Source organism: Bufo bufo, chromosome 11, assembly GCF_905171765.1.
Source record: "Bufo bufo chromosome 11, aBufBuf1.1, whole genome shotgun sequence".
NCBI classification, from domain to species: Eukaryota; Metazoa; Chordata; class Amphibia; order Anura; family Bufonidae; genus Bufo; species Bufo bufo.
This window is the reverse complement of record NC_053399.1, coordinates 67,536,372-67,550,885: the sequence shown is the minus strand read 5'-3', so window position 1 is coordinate 67,550,885 and position 14,514 is coordinate 67,536,372. Positions and strand designations below refer to the sequence as shown.

General features: G+C 44.8%; 1 protein-coding gene across 3 annotated transcripts in view; it reads right to left on the bottom strand.

Annotated features, from left to right (window-relative positions):
- The window catches only part of PLA2G4F (phospholipase A2 group IVF), a 490,195-nt gene extending 482,236 nt beyond the window's left edge, over positions 1-7,959 (bottom strand). For all 3 annotated transcript variants that reach the window (XM_040410952.1, XM_040410953.1, XM_040410954.1), the window contains exon 1: positions 7,769-7,959. In XM_040410952.1, the coding sequence (XP_040266886.1) occupies positions 7,769-7,885 (117 nt within the window). In that variant the 5' untranslated portion in view covers positions 7,886-7,959. The remainder of the gene's footprint in view (positions 1-7,768) is intronic.
- Positions 7,960-14,514: the final 6,555 nt, after the last annotated feature.

The following is a 14,514-nucleotide window of genomic DNA, read 5'->3' as shown; positions in this document are numbered from 1 at the left end:
GTTAGCGCCCAGCCCACCGCACCGCAGTCTCTAATTCGCTGATTAGCGTATCGTTAATCAGCATTTGTACTTTTATAGTATCTGTAAGTGATCAGAACTGATCACAGTCAGATCTATAATTGTATTAGTGTCACCTTAGTTCGCCTTCCACCCAAAAAGCAGTGTTTACCCGATCAGGCCTGATCGGTCGCCCACACGTGCGTTCATCCACGCCCGCCCCGCCGCAGTGACAAAAAAAATATATAATTTTTATCACTGCACAATCACTTTACAAGCGCTGCGGCGATAAAAAAATCAGTTTTGATGTTTTTTATCAATCGCAGCGGCCTCCGGTACTTCCGCTAGCCTCCCATTTGTAAGACAGGCTTGCTTTTTTTCTTGGGTAGTCTCAGGGAATACCCCTAAATTTAGTAGTAAAAATGTCAAACAGGGGGTATTCTTCTGAAGAGGCCTACAGGCTTCTGACCCAGTCGGATGAGGAATGGGAACCCTCATCTGACGAATCTAGCGGGTCAGAATATGAACCTGTAGAGAGCAGTGGCAGTCTGACCCAAAGTTCGGACGAGGAGGTTGAGGTCCCTGATAGCACCAGGCGTACCCTGCCCCGTGTCACTAGACCACAGGTTGTGCAGGATCCGTTTCAAGGGCAGCAGAGTGGGGCTGGCGCTGTCGGATTACGTGGTGAGGCATACACCAGCAACGCAGCCCATCCTGGACCTAGTACCAGCACTGCCGTACAACATGGTGAAGTGGCGAGCACCAGAAGGGCAGTTGAAGCTGGTACGGTGGCACGTGCAATAGTATTAGTTACCCTGTCTCAGCCACCGCACAGACAGGCCCGTAGAGCCCCTAGAGTCCCTGAGGTGCTGGCAAACCCTGATTGGCAGTCACCAACTTCAGCCGCACCTGTAGTTCCCCCTTTCACCGCCCAGTCTGGAGTTCGGGTTGAGACAGCTCAGATCGGTTCGGCCCTGGGATTTTTTGAGCTGTTCTTGACTGCGGAGTTCTTGGACTTAGTCGTGGCAGAAACAAATCGGTATGCCACTCAATTTATAGCCGCCAACCCGGGAAGCTTTTATGCCCAGCCTTTCCGGTGGAAACCAGTCCAAGTTTCCGAAATTAAAATTTTTCTGAGCCTTCTCCTGAACATGGGTCTAACCAAAAAGCATGAATTGCGGTCATATTGGTCCACGAACCCGATTCATTACATGCCCATGTTCTCTGCTGCTATGTCCAGGACACGTTTTGAGACCATCCTGCGTTTCCTGCACTTTAGCGACACCACCACCTCCCGTCCCAGAGGCCACCCAGCTTTTGACCGGCTCCACAAAATTCGGCCCCTCATAGACGACTTCTGCAAATTTCTGGTTTATTTGTATACCCCTGAGCAAAACATCTGCATAGACGAGTCCCTTATACATTTTACCGGGCGCCTTGGCTTCAAACAATACATCCCAAGCAAGCGCGCCCGGTATGGGGTCAAATTGTATAAGCTCTGTGAAAGGGCCACAGGCTATACCCACAAATTTCGGATCTATGAGGGAAAAGATCAGACCCTGGAGCCGGTCGGTTGCCCTGACTACCTGGGGAGCAGTGGGAAGACAGTCTGGGACTTGGTGTCACCCTTATTTGGCAAGGGGTACCATCTTTATGTGGACAATTTTTACACAAGTGTGCCTCTCTTCAGGAATTTGTTCCTAGAACAGATTGGCTGCTGTGGCACCGTGCGACCTCGTCGCCGGGGCTTCCCCCAACGGCTCGTTACCACCCGTCTTGCAAGGGGGAGAGGGCTGCCTTGTGTAACGAAGAACTGCTTGCGGTGAAATGGAGAGACAAGCGTGACGTTTACATGTTCTCCTCCATTCACACAGACACGACAATACAAATAGAACGGGCAACCCGTGTCATTGAAAAGCCCCTCTCAGTCCACGACTATAATGCGCTCATGGGAGGGGTGGACTTCAATGACCAGATGTTGGCTACTTATTTAGTTTCCCGACACACCAGACGCTGGTATAAGAAGGTGTCTGTATATTTGATTCAATTGGTTGCCTATAATAGTTTTGTTCTCTACAATAAGGCTGGGAGAACAGGATCCTTCCTCAAATTTCAGGAAGAGATCATCAAGAACCTCCTGTATCCAGAAGGTTCCGTGGCCCCATCCACCAGTGTAGTGAGCCGTCTACACGAGCGACATTTCCCCAATGTCGTTGCTGGTACTTCAACCCAACCGTCACCCCGAAAAAGATGTTGTGTCTGTAGCAGGAGTGGAATAAGGCGTGACACCCGCTATTTCTGTCCTGACTGCCCTGACCACCCTGCCCTATGCTTAGGGGAGTGTTTCCGGAAGTACCACACACAGGTACACTTAGTATAGGGATTAGGGTTGTTGCGGGTATCGAAATTTCGATACCCAATCGATACTTTTGTCCCGGTATCGATACGATACCGGGATTTCCGTTTTTTCGATACTGGGCTGCGCTTCTGCGCAGTCTAGTATCTCTGAACATGAGCGCGCTGCTATCGGCGCGCTCATGTTCTCTCTCAGCAGCACGGGGAGAAGGAAGCTGTCCTCCCTCCCCCTGTGCTGCTGCCGCTGCCACCAATGAGAAGAGAGGGGCGGAGGAGGGGCGGCAATGAGAAGAGAGGGGGTGGAGGAGGGGCGGCAATGAGAAGAGAGGGGCGGAGGAGGGGCGGGCGCACTGCGCCACCAATGATAGGATTACTATCGGAGCGATGGGAGGAGACATCAGCTTCACTAGTGGGCGTTCCTTTTCCCTGCGCTGCGATTGGACAGCGCTACAGCCAGGGAGAAGGAACGCCCACTAGTGAAGCTGATGTCTCCTCCCATCGCTCCGATAGTAATCAGCAGCATGTGGAGCAGGAGAGGAGACAGTAATGGGGCACTGCGGGCGAACGGAGCGGCGCCCAGGACTAAATGGTGAGTGCTGAGACATCGCTGGGCGCCGCTCTGTGTGGCCTAATAGTGAAAGTCTGGACTCATATACAGTAGTCAGTCTTTAACACATACAGGAGGCGGGTGCCGGCAGCAGAATCGCATTGCCGGCACCCTGCCCCTGACAGGGAGCTGCGATCAGCGGCAGTTAACTGCCGCTGATCTGCTAGTACCCGCCTCCTGTATAAAGGGGTAAAATCATTGGTGGTGCAGTGTGCCCCCCCCTCAATCCCCCCATCCCATTAAAATCATTGGTGGCACAGTGCGCCGGCCCCTCTCAACCCTCCAGTATTAAAATCATTGGTGGCAGTGGCCACAGGGACCTCTCCACTCCCCCTCATTGGTGGTGCAGTGGCAGCTTCTGATCGGAGCCCCAGCTGTGTAAGCCTGGGGCTCCGATCGGTTACCATGGCAGCCAGGACGCTACAGAAGACCTGGTTGCCATGGTAACATCCCTGATGCTGTGTGCACAAAGCACAGAGCAGCAGGGACAGTGTGGAGTCCTATTCACCCTGATAGAGATCTATCAGGGTGAATAGGAAAAGGGATGAAAGATCCCAGGTTCTAGCCCCTAAGGGGGGAAATAGTTATTAAATAAAAAGTGAAAAAAAAACAAAACACTAAAATATGAAGTATAAATCACCCCCCTTTTCCCAATTTCACATATAAAATATATAAATAAACATATTACATCGCCACGTCAGAAAAGTCCAAACTATTAAAATATAAAAAAAAAATCTAGGTGGTGAATGCCGGAACAGAAAAAATAAAATAAAAACTGCGCGATTCGCCATTTTTAAAAATGAGGAATGCACGTGGCTTTTTTTGTTTATTTTTTTCGCGTGGTATCGAATGGTATCGAGTATCGCAATACTTTTTCATGGTATCGAAACCGAATCAAAAATTTGGTATCGCAACAACTCTAATAGGGATTGCATCTCACAGGACAGGCACACAGGGCTATTAGGGCCCTTACACTCACAGCTACTGCAAACCTCTCCTTTCACCTGGGATAAAGTGCATAATGTACTTCGCCACATCTTTGGGCGATTTGCGCTTTGCACATTGTCCCATGGGGACGGAGAGGTTTGTCCTATAAAAGGTAAAAAAATAAAAATAAAAAATCACCGGTAAGCAAAAAAGTTAAATAAAGTTTATATGTTCCGTTCAAATTTTATTATAAAGTTAATAAATTTATTGCGTTGCGGCCTGTTTTTTTCTTTTTTTTTTTACCTTCCAGGTGGACCAACCGATGAACCAGCTGCAGCACTGATGTGCATTCTGACAGAAGCATTGCGCTGCTGTCAGATTACACAAAAGTCGGTGTATGCGGCGCTGCAAGGCGAGATTTCTCCTCTGCAGTAAAAGATACGTTTGCCGAGGCATATGAGCTGAGGAGGCGGCGGTGTTCATATACTTTGGCAAACACTTTGTATATATAAAAAAAAAAATCCCGGCAATGATTTATTCATCCACATCGATTGATGTGAATGGAGAAATCTGGTTTGCCAGGGCATACGAGCTAAGTGGGTATGGATGTTGGGCGGAGCTCCTATGTCCTGGCAGACGCCTTTCCCCTCCTTTTTTTTTTTTGGCAGAGATTTTTTCATCCACATTGATCGATGCGAATGAAGAAATCTGTGCCGTTCATTTTTTCTTTCAGCCCATATACCCGTATGCTCAATATAAGGAGAATAGCAGAAACTCCTAATGCTGGGCATACATGTAATGATTGCGGAGACCCTCAAATGCCAGGGCAGTACAAACACCCCACAAATGACCCCATTTTGGAAAGAAGACACCCCAAGGTATTCGCTGAGGGGCATATTGAGTCCATGAAAGATAGAAATTTTTGTCCCAAGTTAGCGGAAAGGGAGACTTTGTGAGAAAAAAAATAAAATTTCCGCTAACTTGTGGCAAAAAAAATACAATTCTATGAACTCGCCATGCCCCTCATTGAATACCTTGGGGTGTCTTCTTTCCAAAATGGGGTCACATGTGGGGTATTTATACTGCCCTGGCATTTTAGGGGCCCTAAAGCGTCAGAAGAAGTCTGGGATCCAAATGTCTAAAAATGCCCTCCTAAAAGGAATTTGGGCCCCTTTGCGCATCTAGGCTGCAAAAAAGTGTCACACATGTGGTATTGCCGTACTCAGGAGAAGTTGGGCAATGTGTTTTGGGGTGTCATTTTACATATACCCATGCTGGGTGAGATAAATATCTCGGTCAAATGCCAACTTTGTATAAAAAAATGGGAAAAGTTGTCGTTTGCCAAGATATTTCTCTCACCCAGCATGGGTATATGTAAAAAGACACCCCAAAACACATTGCCCAACTTCTCCTGAGTACGGCAATACCACATGTGTGACACTTTTTTGCAGCCTAGGTGGGCAAAGGGGCCCACATTCCAAAGAGCACCTTTCGGATTTCACCGGGCATTTTTTACAGATTTTGATTCCAGACTTCTTCTCACGCATTCGGGCCCCTAAAATGCCAGGGCAGTATAACTACCCCACAAGTGACCCCATTTTGGAAAGAAGACACCCCAAGGTATTTTGTGATGGGCATAGTGAGTTCATGGAAGTTTTTATTTTTTGTCACAAGTTAGCGGAATATGAGACTTTGTAAGAAAAAAAAAAGAAAAGATCATCATTTTCCGCTAACTTGTGACAAAAAAATAAAAAAATTCTAGGAACTCGCAATGCCCCTCACGGAATACCTTGGGGTGTCTTCTTTCCAAAATGGGGTCACTTGTGGGGTAGTTATACTGCCCTGGCAATTTAGGGGCCCTAATGTGTGGTAAGTAGTTTGAAATCAAAATCTGTAAAAAATGGCCGGTGAAATCCTAAAGGTCCTCTTTGGAATGTGGGCCCCTTTGCCCACCTAGGCTGCAAAAAAGTGTCACACATGTGATATTGTCGTACTCAGGAGAAGTTGGGCAATGTGTTTTGGGGTGTCATTTTACATATACCCATGCTGGGTGAGAGAAATATCTTGGCAAAAGACAACTTTTCCCATTTTTTTATACAAAGTTGGCATTTGACCAATATATTTATCTCACCCAGCATGGGTATATGTAAAATGACACCCCAAAACACATTCCCCAACTTCTCCCGAATACGAAGATACCAGATGTGTGACACTTTTTTGCAGCCTAGGTGGGCAAAGGGGCCCACATTCCAAAGAGCACCTTTCGGATTTCACTGGCCATTTTTTACAGAATTTGATTTCAAACTCCTTACCACACATTTGGGCCCCTAGAATGCCAGGGCAGTATAACTACCCCAAAAGTGACCCCATTTTGGAAAGAAGACACCCCAAGGTATTTCGTGATGGGCATAGTGAGTTCATGGAAGTTTTTATTTTTTGTCACAAGTTAGTGGAATATGAGACTTTGTAAGGAAAAAAAAATAAAAAATCATCATTTTCCGCTAACTTGTGACAAAAAATAAAAAGTTCTATGAACTCACTATGCCCATCAGCGAATACCTTAGGGCAGTGATGGTGAACCTTTTACAGACCGAGTGCCCAAACTGCAACATAAACCCACTTATTTATCGCAAAGTGCCAACACAGCAATTTACCTGAATACTACAGTCCAATATAGAATATCTTCCATGTACTTTATCATTTATTTACAATAGCTTGCCTACATTCAGTGCGCTGCCTGTGCTGTTCATAGTGCTCCCTGCGCTGCTGAATGGCAGGAAAAGTCTAAGGCATATTGGTACACCATAGACTTTTTCCAGGGTGTGGGTGCCCACAGAGAGGGCTCTGAGTGCCGCCTCTTGCACCCGTGCCATAGGTTCGCCATCACTGCCTTAGGGTGTCTACTTTCCGAAATGGGGTCATTTGTGGGGTGTTTGTACTGTCTGGGCATTGTAGAACCTCAGGAAACATGACAGGTGCTCAGAAAGTCAGAGCTGCTTCAAAAAGCGGAAATTCACATTTTTGTACCATAGTTTGTAAACGCTATAACTTTTACCCAAACCATTTTTTTTTTTTACCCAAACATTTTTTTTTATCAAAGGCATGTAGAACAATAAATTTAGAGAAAAATTTATATATGGATGTCGTTTTTTTGCAAAATTTTACAACTGAAAGTGAAAAATGTCATTTTTTTGCAAAAAAATCGTTAAATTTCGATTAATAACAAAAAAAAAAGTAAAAATGTCAGCAGCAATGAAATACCACCAAATGAAAGCTCTATTAGTGAGAAGAAAAGGAGGTACAATTCATTTGGGTGGTAAGTTACATGACTGAGCAATAAACGGTGAAAAAAGTGTAGGTCAGAAGTGTAAAAAGTGGCCTGGTCATTAAGGGTGTTTAATGTAGGGGAGACAACCCCTTTAAAGGAAGGGGGGGGGGGGTCTTTTTTGATGTTCGCCCTGTTGGTAAAGTTGGTCCTGGAGCACAGTGTTTCTGGCTTCTCTGCTCTCAGGGGTGAAATATCTGCGATTGGCGTTATGGACGATCCCAGACATGAGCACTAGGGGTCTGCTGTTGAGCCCGAGTGGGCACCGTTTGTAAGGCCTGTACTTTCATTGTGTATGTACAGCAACACTGCTGAAGAGGTTAAATAAGTTTATGTGACGAAACATTTAGATGACAAAAAAAAAGAAGGGACATTTAACGATCAAAGAGGGACTTGGGTCAAAAAGAGGGACTGTCCCTCCAAATGAGGGACACTTGGAAGTTGGGAGGCATGCCACAGAACAGTCACCTTCAGAAACAATGGCTGCACAATATCAGAGATCGCCCAGAATTAATGAAATCCAGTAAAGTGAAAGTGAAAGCTGCTGGTTACGTTACCCTGCAGCTTCTGGACCTCGGTCTCTCTCTCTGCTGCTTGTCTTTCTTCCACAGGAATGCGGCGGCCAGGGCTGGCAGCATCCGGCCAGGTAGTCTCACCACCGCTGCTTGAAACATCGTCCGCCTTCTCCAAGAAGGCCGCTTGCTGAGAGTAGACCGAACCAGGGAGAGGGGAAGGAAGCCTGGGTGAGACGAGGGCGTCGTCTGCTAAAAAGTCACTGAACAGGTACAGGAGAAGAAGGGCGCGACCCGCAGCCACTCAGCAAGAAAATGGGCGTTCCCTCTACTCATTCTTCACTGCCACCAGCCCAGGGGAAGAGGTATTAGAAAACCTCCACTACTGCAAATCATACCCATGACACTGGCTGTATGGCGTAGAGTTATGGTTTATGTAAAGTACTACCTTCACATCTTTGGGACCTCCCTCCCAGCATTCCTTAAAGGGCTTCTGTCACCCCCCAAATGTCATATTTATTTTTAGGCTAATTAAAATCCTTATACTGCGATTTTTCAATATATAGTGCTCTTACCCTTTTCTGTTGGCTAGTTTCTTTAAAAAACACACTTTTATAATATGTAAATTACCTCTCTACCAGCAAGTAGGGCGGTTACTTGCTGGTAGCCGCGGCATCCTCCTTTAAAAAAAAAACGCCCCCTCCTCCTGCTGATTGACAGGGCCAGCGAGTGCTCTCCTCCTCCGGCTGGCCCTGTCTGCAATTCAGATCCCGCGCCTGCACCTCATTCGGCGCAGGCGCTCTGAGAGAAGGACTCTCGCTTCCTCAGCACTTCCTCAGTGCGCCTGCGCCGATGACGTCACCTCTAAACCCGAAAGAGAAGACGTCATCGGCGCAGGCGCATTGTGGAAGCGAACGTCCTTCTCTCAGAGCGCCTGCGCCGAATGAGGTGCAGGCGCGGGATCTGAATTGCAGACAGGGCCAGCCGGAGGAGGAGAGCACTCGCTGGCCCTGTCAATCAGCAGGAGGAGGGGGCGTTTTTTTGAAAGGAGGATGCGGCGGCTACCAGCAAGTAACCGCCCTACTTGCTGGAAGAGAGGTAATTTACATATTATAAAAGTGTGGTTTTTAAAGAAACTAGCCAACAGAAAAGGGTAAGAGCACTATATATTGAAAAATCGTAGTATAAGGATTTTAATTAGCCTAAAAAAATATATATATGACTTTTGGGGGGTGACAGAAGCCCTTTAATAATAGAGAAGAAAAAAGTCCTGTCAAAGTCCTGCCTGCACAAAGTCCGTTTGCTTCAATTTTAATGGAGCAGAATAAGGCCTCATGCAGACAACCAAATTTATTTTGCCATCTGAAAATTGTGGATAATGTCTGTGTTGGGCCTGCATTTTTTGCAAACCCATTGGCTTCAATGTGCCCATGGTCCGCAATTTCCGGCCAAGTAATGTTATGTCTTTTAGCGTAACAAACGGACTGATTCAGAAAGCAATCGGATCATCCAGTACATTTCACAAAAAAATATAAAACATGCCCTATACATTGCCTGGAAAATATGGACCGCATAAAGTCCGCATAAAAAAATCGGATGCAACACAAACATCATCCATATTTTCCATATTGTATAGGGCACATTTCTGCAGTAGTGTTTGCTGCATTTCCGTATCAAAAACCCAAGCAAAAATGCCTGTATTTCATGCAGTTTTTGCCTCAGAAATGGCTGTGGATTTTACACTCTTCATTGGAAAGGATGAAAGCCATTGTAGAGATCCACATCATAAATGGACACGTTGAATATTTGTCAATTAAGGCTATTATCACACTAGCGGCAGGGGAGTCCGGCAGGCTGTTCTGGCGGGTGAACGGCCTGTCAGATCGGCCCTGCCGCTAGCTCACGTGTGCCCCCGGACTGCCGCTGCATGCAGTACTTTTAGGCCTCTTTCACACGGGCGTTGCGGGAACACGCACGATTTTTCAGCGCGAGTGCAAAACATTGTAATGCGTTTTGCACTCACATGAGAAAAATCACGCATGTTTGTTCTGTAGATTGTATTACTTTCCCTTATAACATGGTTATAAGGGAAAAATAATAGCATTCTGAATACAGAATTCATAGTAAAATAGCGCTGGAGGGGTTAAAAAAAATAAAAAAATTTAACTCACCTTAATCCACTTGATCGCGCAGTCGACATCACCTTCTGTCTTCATCTTAGCTCTGTGCAGCAACAGGACCTGTGGTGACGTCACTTCGGTCATCACATGATCCATCACATGATCTTTTACTATGGTGATGGATCATGTGATGACCGAAGTGACGTCACCACAGGTCCTGTTGCTGCACACAGCTAAGATGAAGACAGAAGGAGATGCCGACTGCGCGATCAAGTGGATTAAGGTGAGTTAAATTATTTTTAATTTTTTTTTAACCCCTCCAGCCCTATTCTACTATGCATTCTGTATTCAGAATGCTATTATTTTCCCTTATAACCATGTTATAAGGGAAAATTATAATGATCGGGTCTCCTAGCAACCGTGTGTGAAAATCGCACCGCATCCGCACTTGCTTGCGGATGCTTGCGATTTTCACGCAACCCCATTCATTTCTATGGGGCCTGCGTTACGTGAAAAACGCAGAATATAGAGCATGCTGCGATTTTCACGCAACGCACAAGTGATGCGTAAAAATCAGCGCTCATGTGAACAGCCCCATAATTATGAATGGGTCGGTATTCAGTGCGGGTGCAATGCGTTCAACTCACGCATCGCATCCGCTCGGAATACTCGCCCGTGTGAAAGGGGCCTTAGTCCGGCTGCCTCTAGGCGTGTGCAGCTGTGCTGCCGCCGGAACTCCGCCCCCACTCCCATTATAGTCAATAGGGACGGAGCAGCATTCCGGGGGCACACGTGAACTAGCGGCAGGACCCATCCGACACCCACCGGAACAGCCTACCGGAGTCCCCTGCCGCTGGTGTGAAAGTACCCTTACACTGAGGTCTTCTTTATGCAGCACATGGATAGATTTGTTGCAGTGGAGTTGCTGCTAGGAACAAGCGAACTTCAAGTTTTGAAGTTCGAGTTTGGGTATATGCTGAATTGCGTTATGGATTCCGTTACCTCTCCTGCATAACATAAATTGGACAGGTCCGTTATGCTGGCCATAGACTTCTATTATGATATAATGCCTCTAAAGGCGTTCCGTTATGCATTCTTCATGGAATTGCGTTATGGTCCATGGTAACGGAATCCATAACGCAATTCAGCATATACCCAAACTGAAACTTCAAAACTTGAAGGTCACTCATCTCTAGTTGCTGCACAAAAATCCATGGCATTAAATCTGCAGCATTTCAGTGAAATTAGATGGGGACTTTTTTTTATATTTCCTTCCATATTTTTTTTGGCATCAAAATGTTACAAAATTTTGTGCAAGGGGGGCTTGCTCAAAAAATGTATTAATTTTTTGCTGGGTTTGTGCCGAGTTTGCCACATGTGCCACAACCATTAAAAGGTGTGTCCCTCTTAATAAGGACTCGTGCACACAACCATTGGCTGTTTTGAGGTCTGCAAATTATGGATCCGCAAAACACAGCTACCGGCCGTGTGCATTTCATGTTTTGCGGAATGGCCAGCCCCTAATAGAACAGTCCTATCCTTGTCCGTAATGTGGCCAAGTATAGAACATATTATATAATTTTGTGATAGAAAAGAAATTCAAATGCGGACACCACACAGTGTGTTGTCTGCATCTTTTGCGGCCCCATTGAAGTCAATGGGTCCACATCCGATCCGCAAAAAATGCAGACCAAAAATATGTTCATGTGCATGAGCCCTAATTGTGATGCATGTGAAGCCATCAAGGAAGAGATTCATATAAAATGTCAGTCACAATAAGAGTACCTTTACACGTGGCAGATTCTTGCATAAACATATGTAACATAAAATCAGTTCCATTCATCTAATGGGGTCTGCAGAAATCAATGTGTATGACACCAAGACAGAAAATCTGCCATGTGTAAAGGCACCCTTAGGCCTCTTTCACACGGGCGTCATGGATTTGGGCCTGATAAGATGCGGGTGCGTCGCAGGAAAATGTATGATTTTTCCGCGCAAGTGCAAAACATATTAATGCGTTTTGCAATGCAGTACAGTACCAGCAAAGTGTATGAGGTTACACAAATCTCATGTACCCTTTACAGATTTTTTTCTATGTGGTAATTGACGTGCTGTGTGGTTTTGATCATCCACAGCATAATTTGCAGTTTTAACACTTTTCCAAGGAACGGTGATCTGCATCAAAACTGCATCTAATCTGCACCAAAAAAAACACTGTTAGAAATTGCAGATTTTCGTGCGGATATGGTGCAGAAACGCACAGAAATCTGCACAGAAATTCATGCGGCTCTTACAGTGCCTTGAAAAAGTTTTCATGCCCATTGGGCTTTTATGTCACAGATCAACACAAAGTAGTATGTGTGAAGTGAAAAGAAATTGATACATGTTTTTTTTTAATTTTTAATAAATAAAAATCTGGAAGTGTGGCGTGAATTTTATTTAGCCCCTCTGAGTTTATACTTTGTAGGATTACCTAGTTTTTGGGGTAAGTCACTACCAGCTTTGCACATCTGGAAGCTAAAATTTTTGCCACTTTTTCTTTCCAAAATAGCTCAAGCTCAGTCAGATTGGATGGAGAGCATCTGTGAATAGCAATTTTCAAGCCTTGCCACAGAGTCTCGATGGGATTTAGGTCTGGACTGTGACTGGGCCATTCTAACACATGAATATGCTTTGATCTAAACCATTACATTGTAGCTCTGGCTGTATGTTTAGGGTAGTTGTCCTTCTGGGAGGTAATCCTCCACCCCAGTCTCAACTATTTTACAGCTTCTACCAGGTTTTCCTCCAGGATTGCACTGTATCTACCAGGATTTCCTCCAGGATTGCATCAACTCTGACCAGCTTCCTCCCTGCCCCTGCTGAAGTAATGCATCCCCACAGCATGATTCTGCCACTACCATGTTTCTCAGTGGGGACGGTGTGTCCAGGGTGATGTGCCGTGTTAGTTTTCCGCACACATAAGGGCACATTTACTAATGTTCTGTCTTCATACACGTTCCCACAGTGTGCAGTGTGACATTCAGCATAAACCATTCCAGTCTTCCAAATAAGAGGACTGTTCTTTGTAGTCTAACTTGTTTATTGGTGAACACGTTGTACTCTTTGCGCGATGCGCGTAAATGAGAGATTGTACAAGTGTGATTGATTGGTAAAACAGGATTGTTTGGTAAGGCTCCTTTCACACTTGCGGCAGAGTGATCCGGCAAGCAGTTCCGTCGCCGGAATTGCCTGCCGGATCCGTCAAAATCAACATTACCGGACATTTTTCATGCAACGGATCTGTCGTTCCGTCGACAGAAATTCAAGCCGCATCCGTCAATCCGTTGCATACCGTAGACACTTTTTGACGGATCCGTCGTAATAGCGGATCCGTCTGTTCCGTTTTCTTCAGTTTTTAAACGGAAACACGGATCCGGTATTCAAATTTTTGAGATAAAAAGATGCAATCTGTTTAAGCAAATACTACAAGTGGCTATAAAAGAAAACCGAAGGTCACTTACCACTCAGAAGTTCCTTCTGCAGATTGCAAAGATGATGCCGGACCATATTCGTTTTGGATTTCAGGCTCTAATTCTTGTTTTGCGCTGTAGAAGACGTCTTCGAGCCAGACGGCGTAGAAAACGTCGCTATTGGGTGCATCCAATAACCTCTGCAAGAATAAGAAGGGGAGTTTTTGAAACTCTGTTTCCCGAATTGAGGAATTATCCAGAAAAATTCTTTAACTACTTACGGATGACGGTAGAAAGTTTTGATGATCTTTTACAACAGGTGTCACCTCACATTCAAAGACAAGACACCACTTTCCGCCGCTGTGCTTCCCCAGCAGAACGCCTATTGTTGACCATAAGGTAAAGTACATACTTATTATATATAGTACCAATTAATTTCTGTCTAAATTTTTTAAAGCTGCTCTTTGGTAGTGTGAAACTATAAAAGTTTTTGAACCAAAATTTTTTACATTTTTATGTGATCACTGTACAAAGTGTCTAATTTTGGCCACAATTGATGCTCAGCGTTATTATTTTTAATTCTACATCTTGTATGTTAAAGTTTTATTCCATATAATGGTCAAACCATGTAGAATGAACTGTGATCAATATCAGTCACCATGGAGAAGAAACCTTTATCATTATTTATTTACAAAGAAATTTATTGGCCACATTTAAAATCTTGTCCAAAGAAAAATATTGATAAAAGTTCCCATAGAATTGTGTCTGATTGATATACCTTGTATATTATGTTTTTTTTTAATCTGATACCAAAATATATATATTTTTTTTTAGGTTTCTTGCAAGTGGAGAAAGTTTCAGCTCACTCCATTTTCAATTTTGCCTTGGTATATCGACTGTTTCCATAATTGTGAAGGAGACATGCCGTGTTTTTTGGGATCAACTTCATGATGAATTTATTCCACATCCAACTAGACATCATTGGACAGAAATTGCTGAAAATTTTTGGGACATTTGTCAGTTTCCCAACTGCATAGGTGCGGTAGACGGGAAACATATTAGAATAATCAAGCCCCAAGGAACCGGATCAGAGTTCTACAACTACAAGAAATATTTTTCAATAATCCTAATGGCCATCGCAGATGCCATCGACGTAGGGGCCTATGGACGCACCAACGATTCCATGGTATTTAAAAATTCTTATATGGGCCGTAGTCTA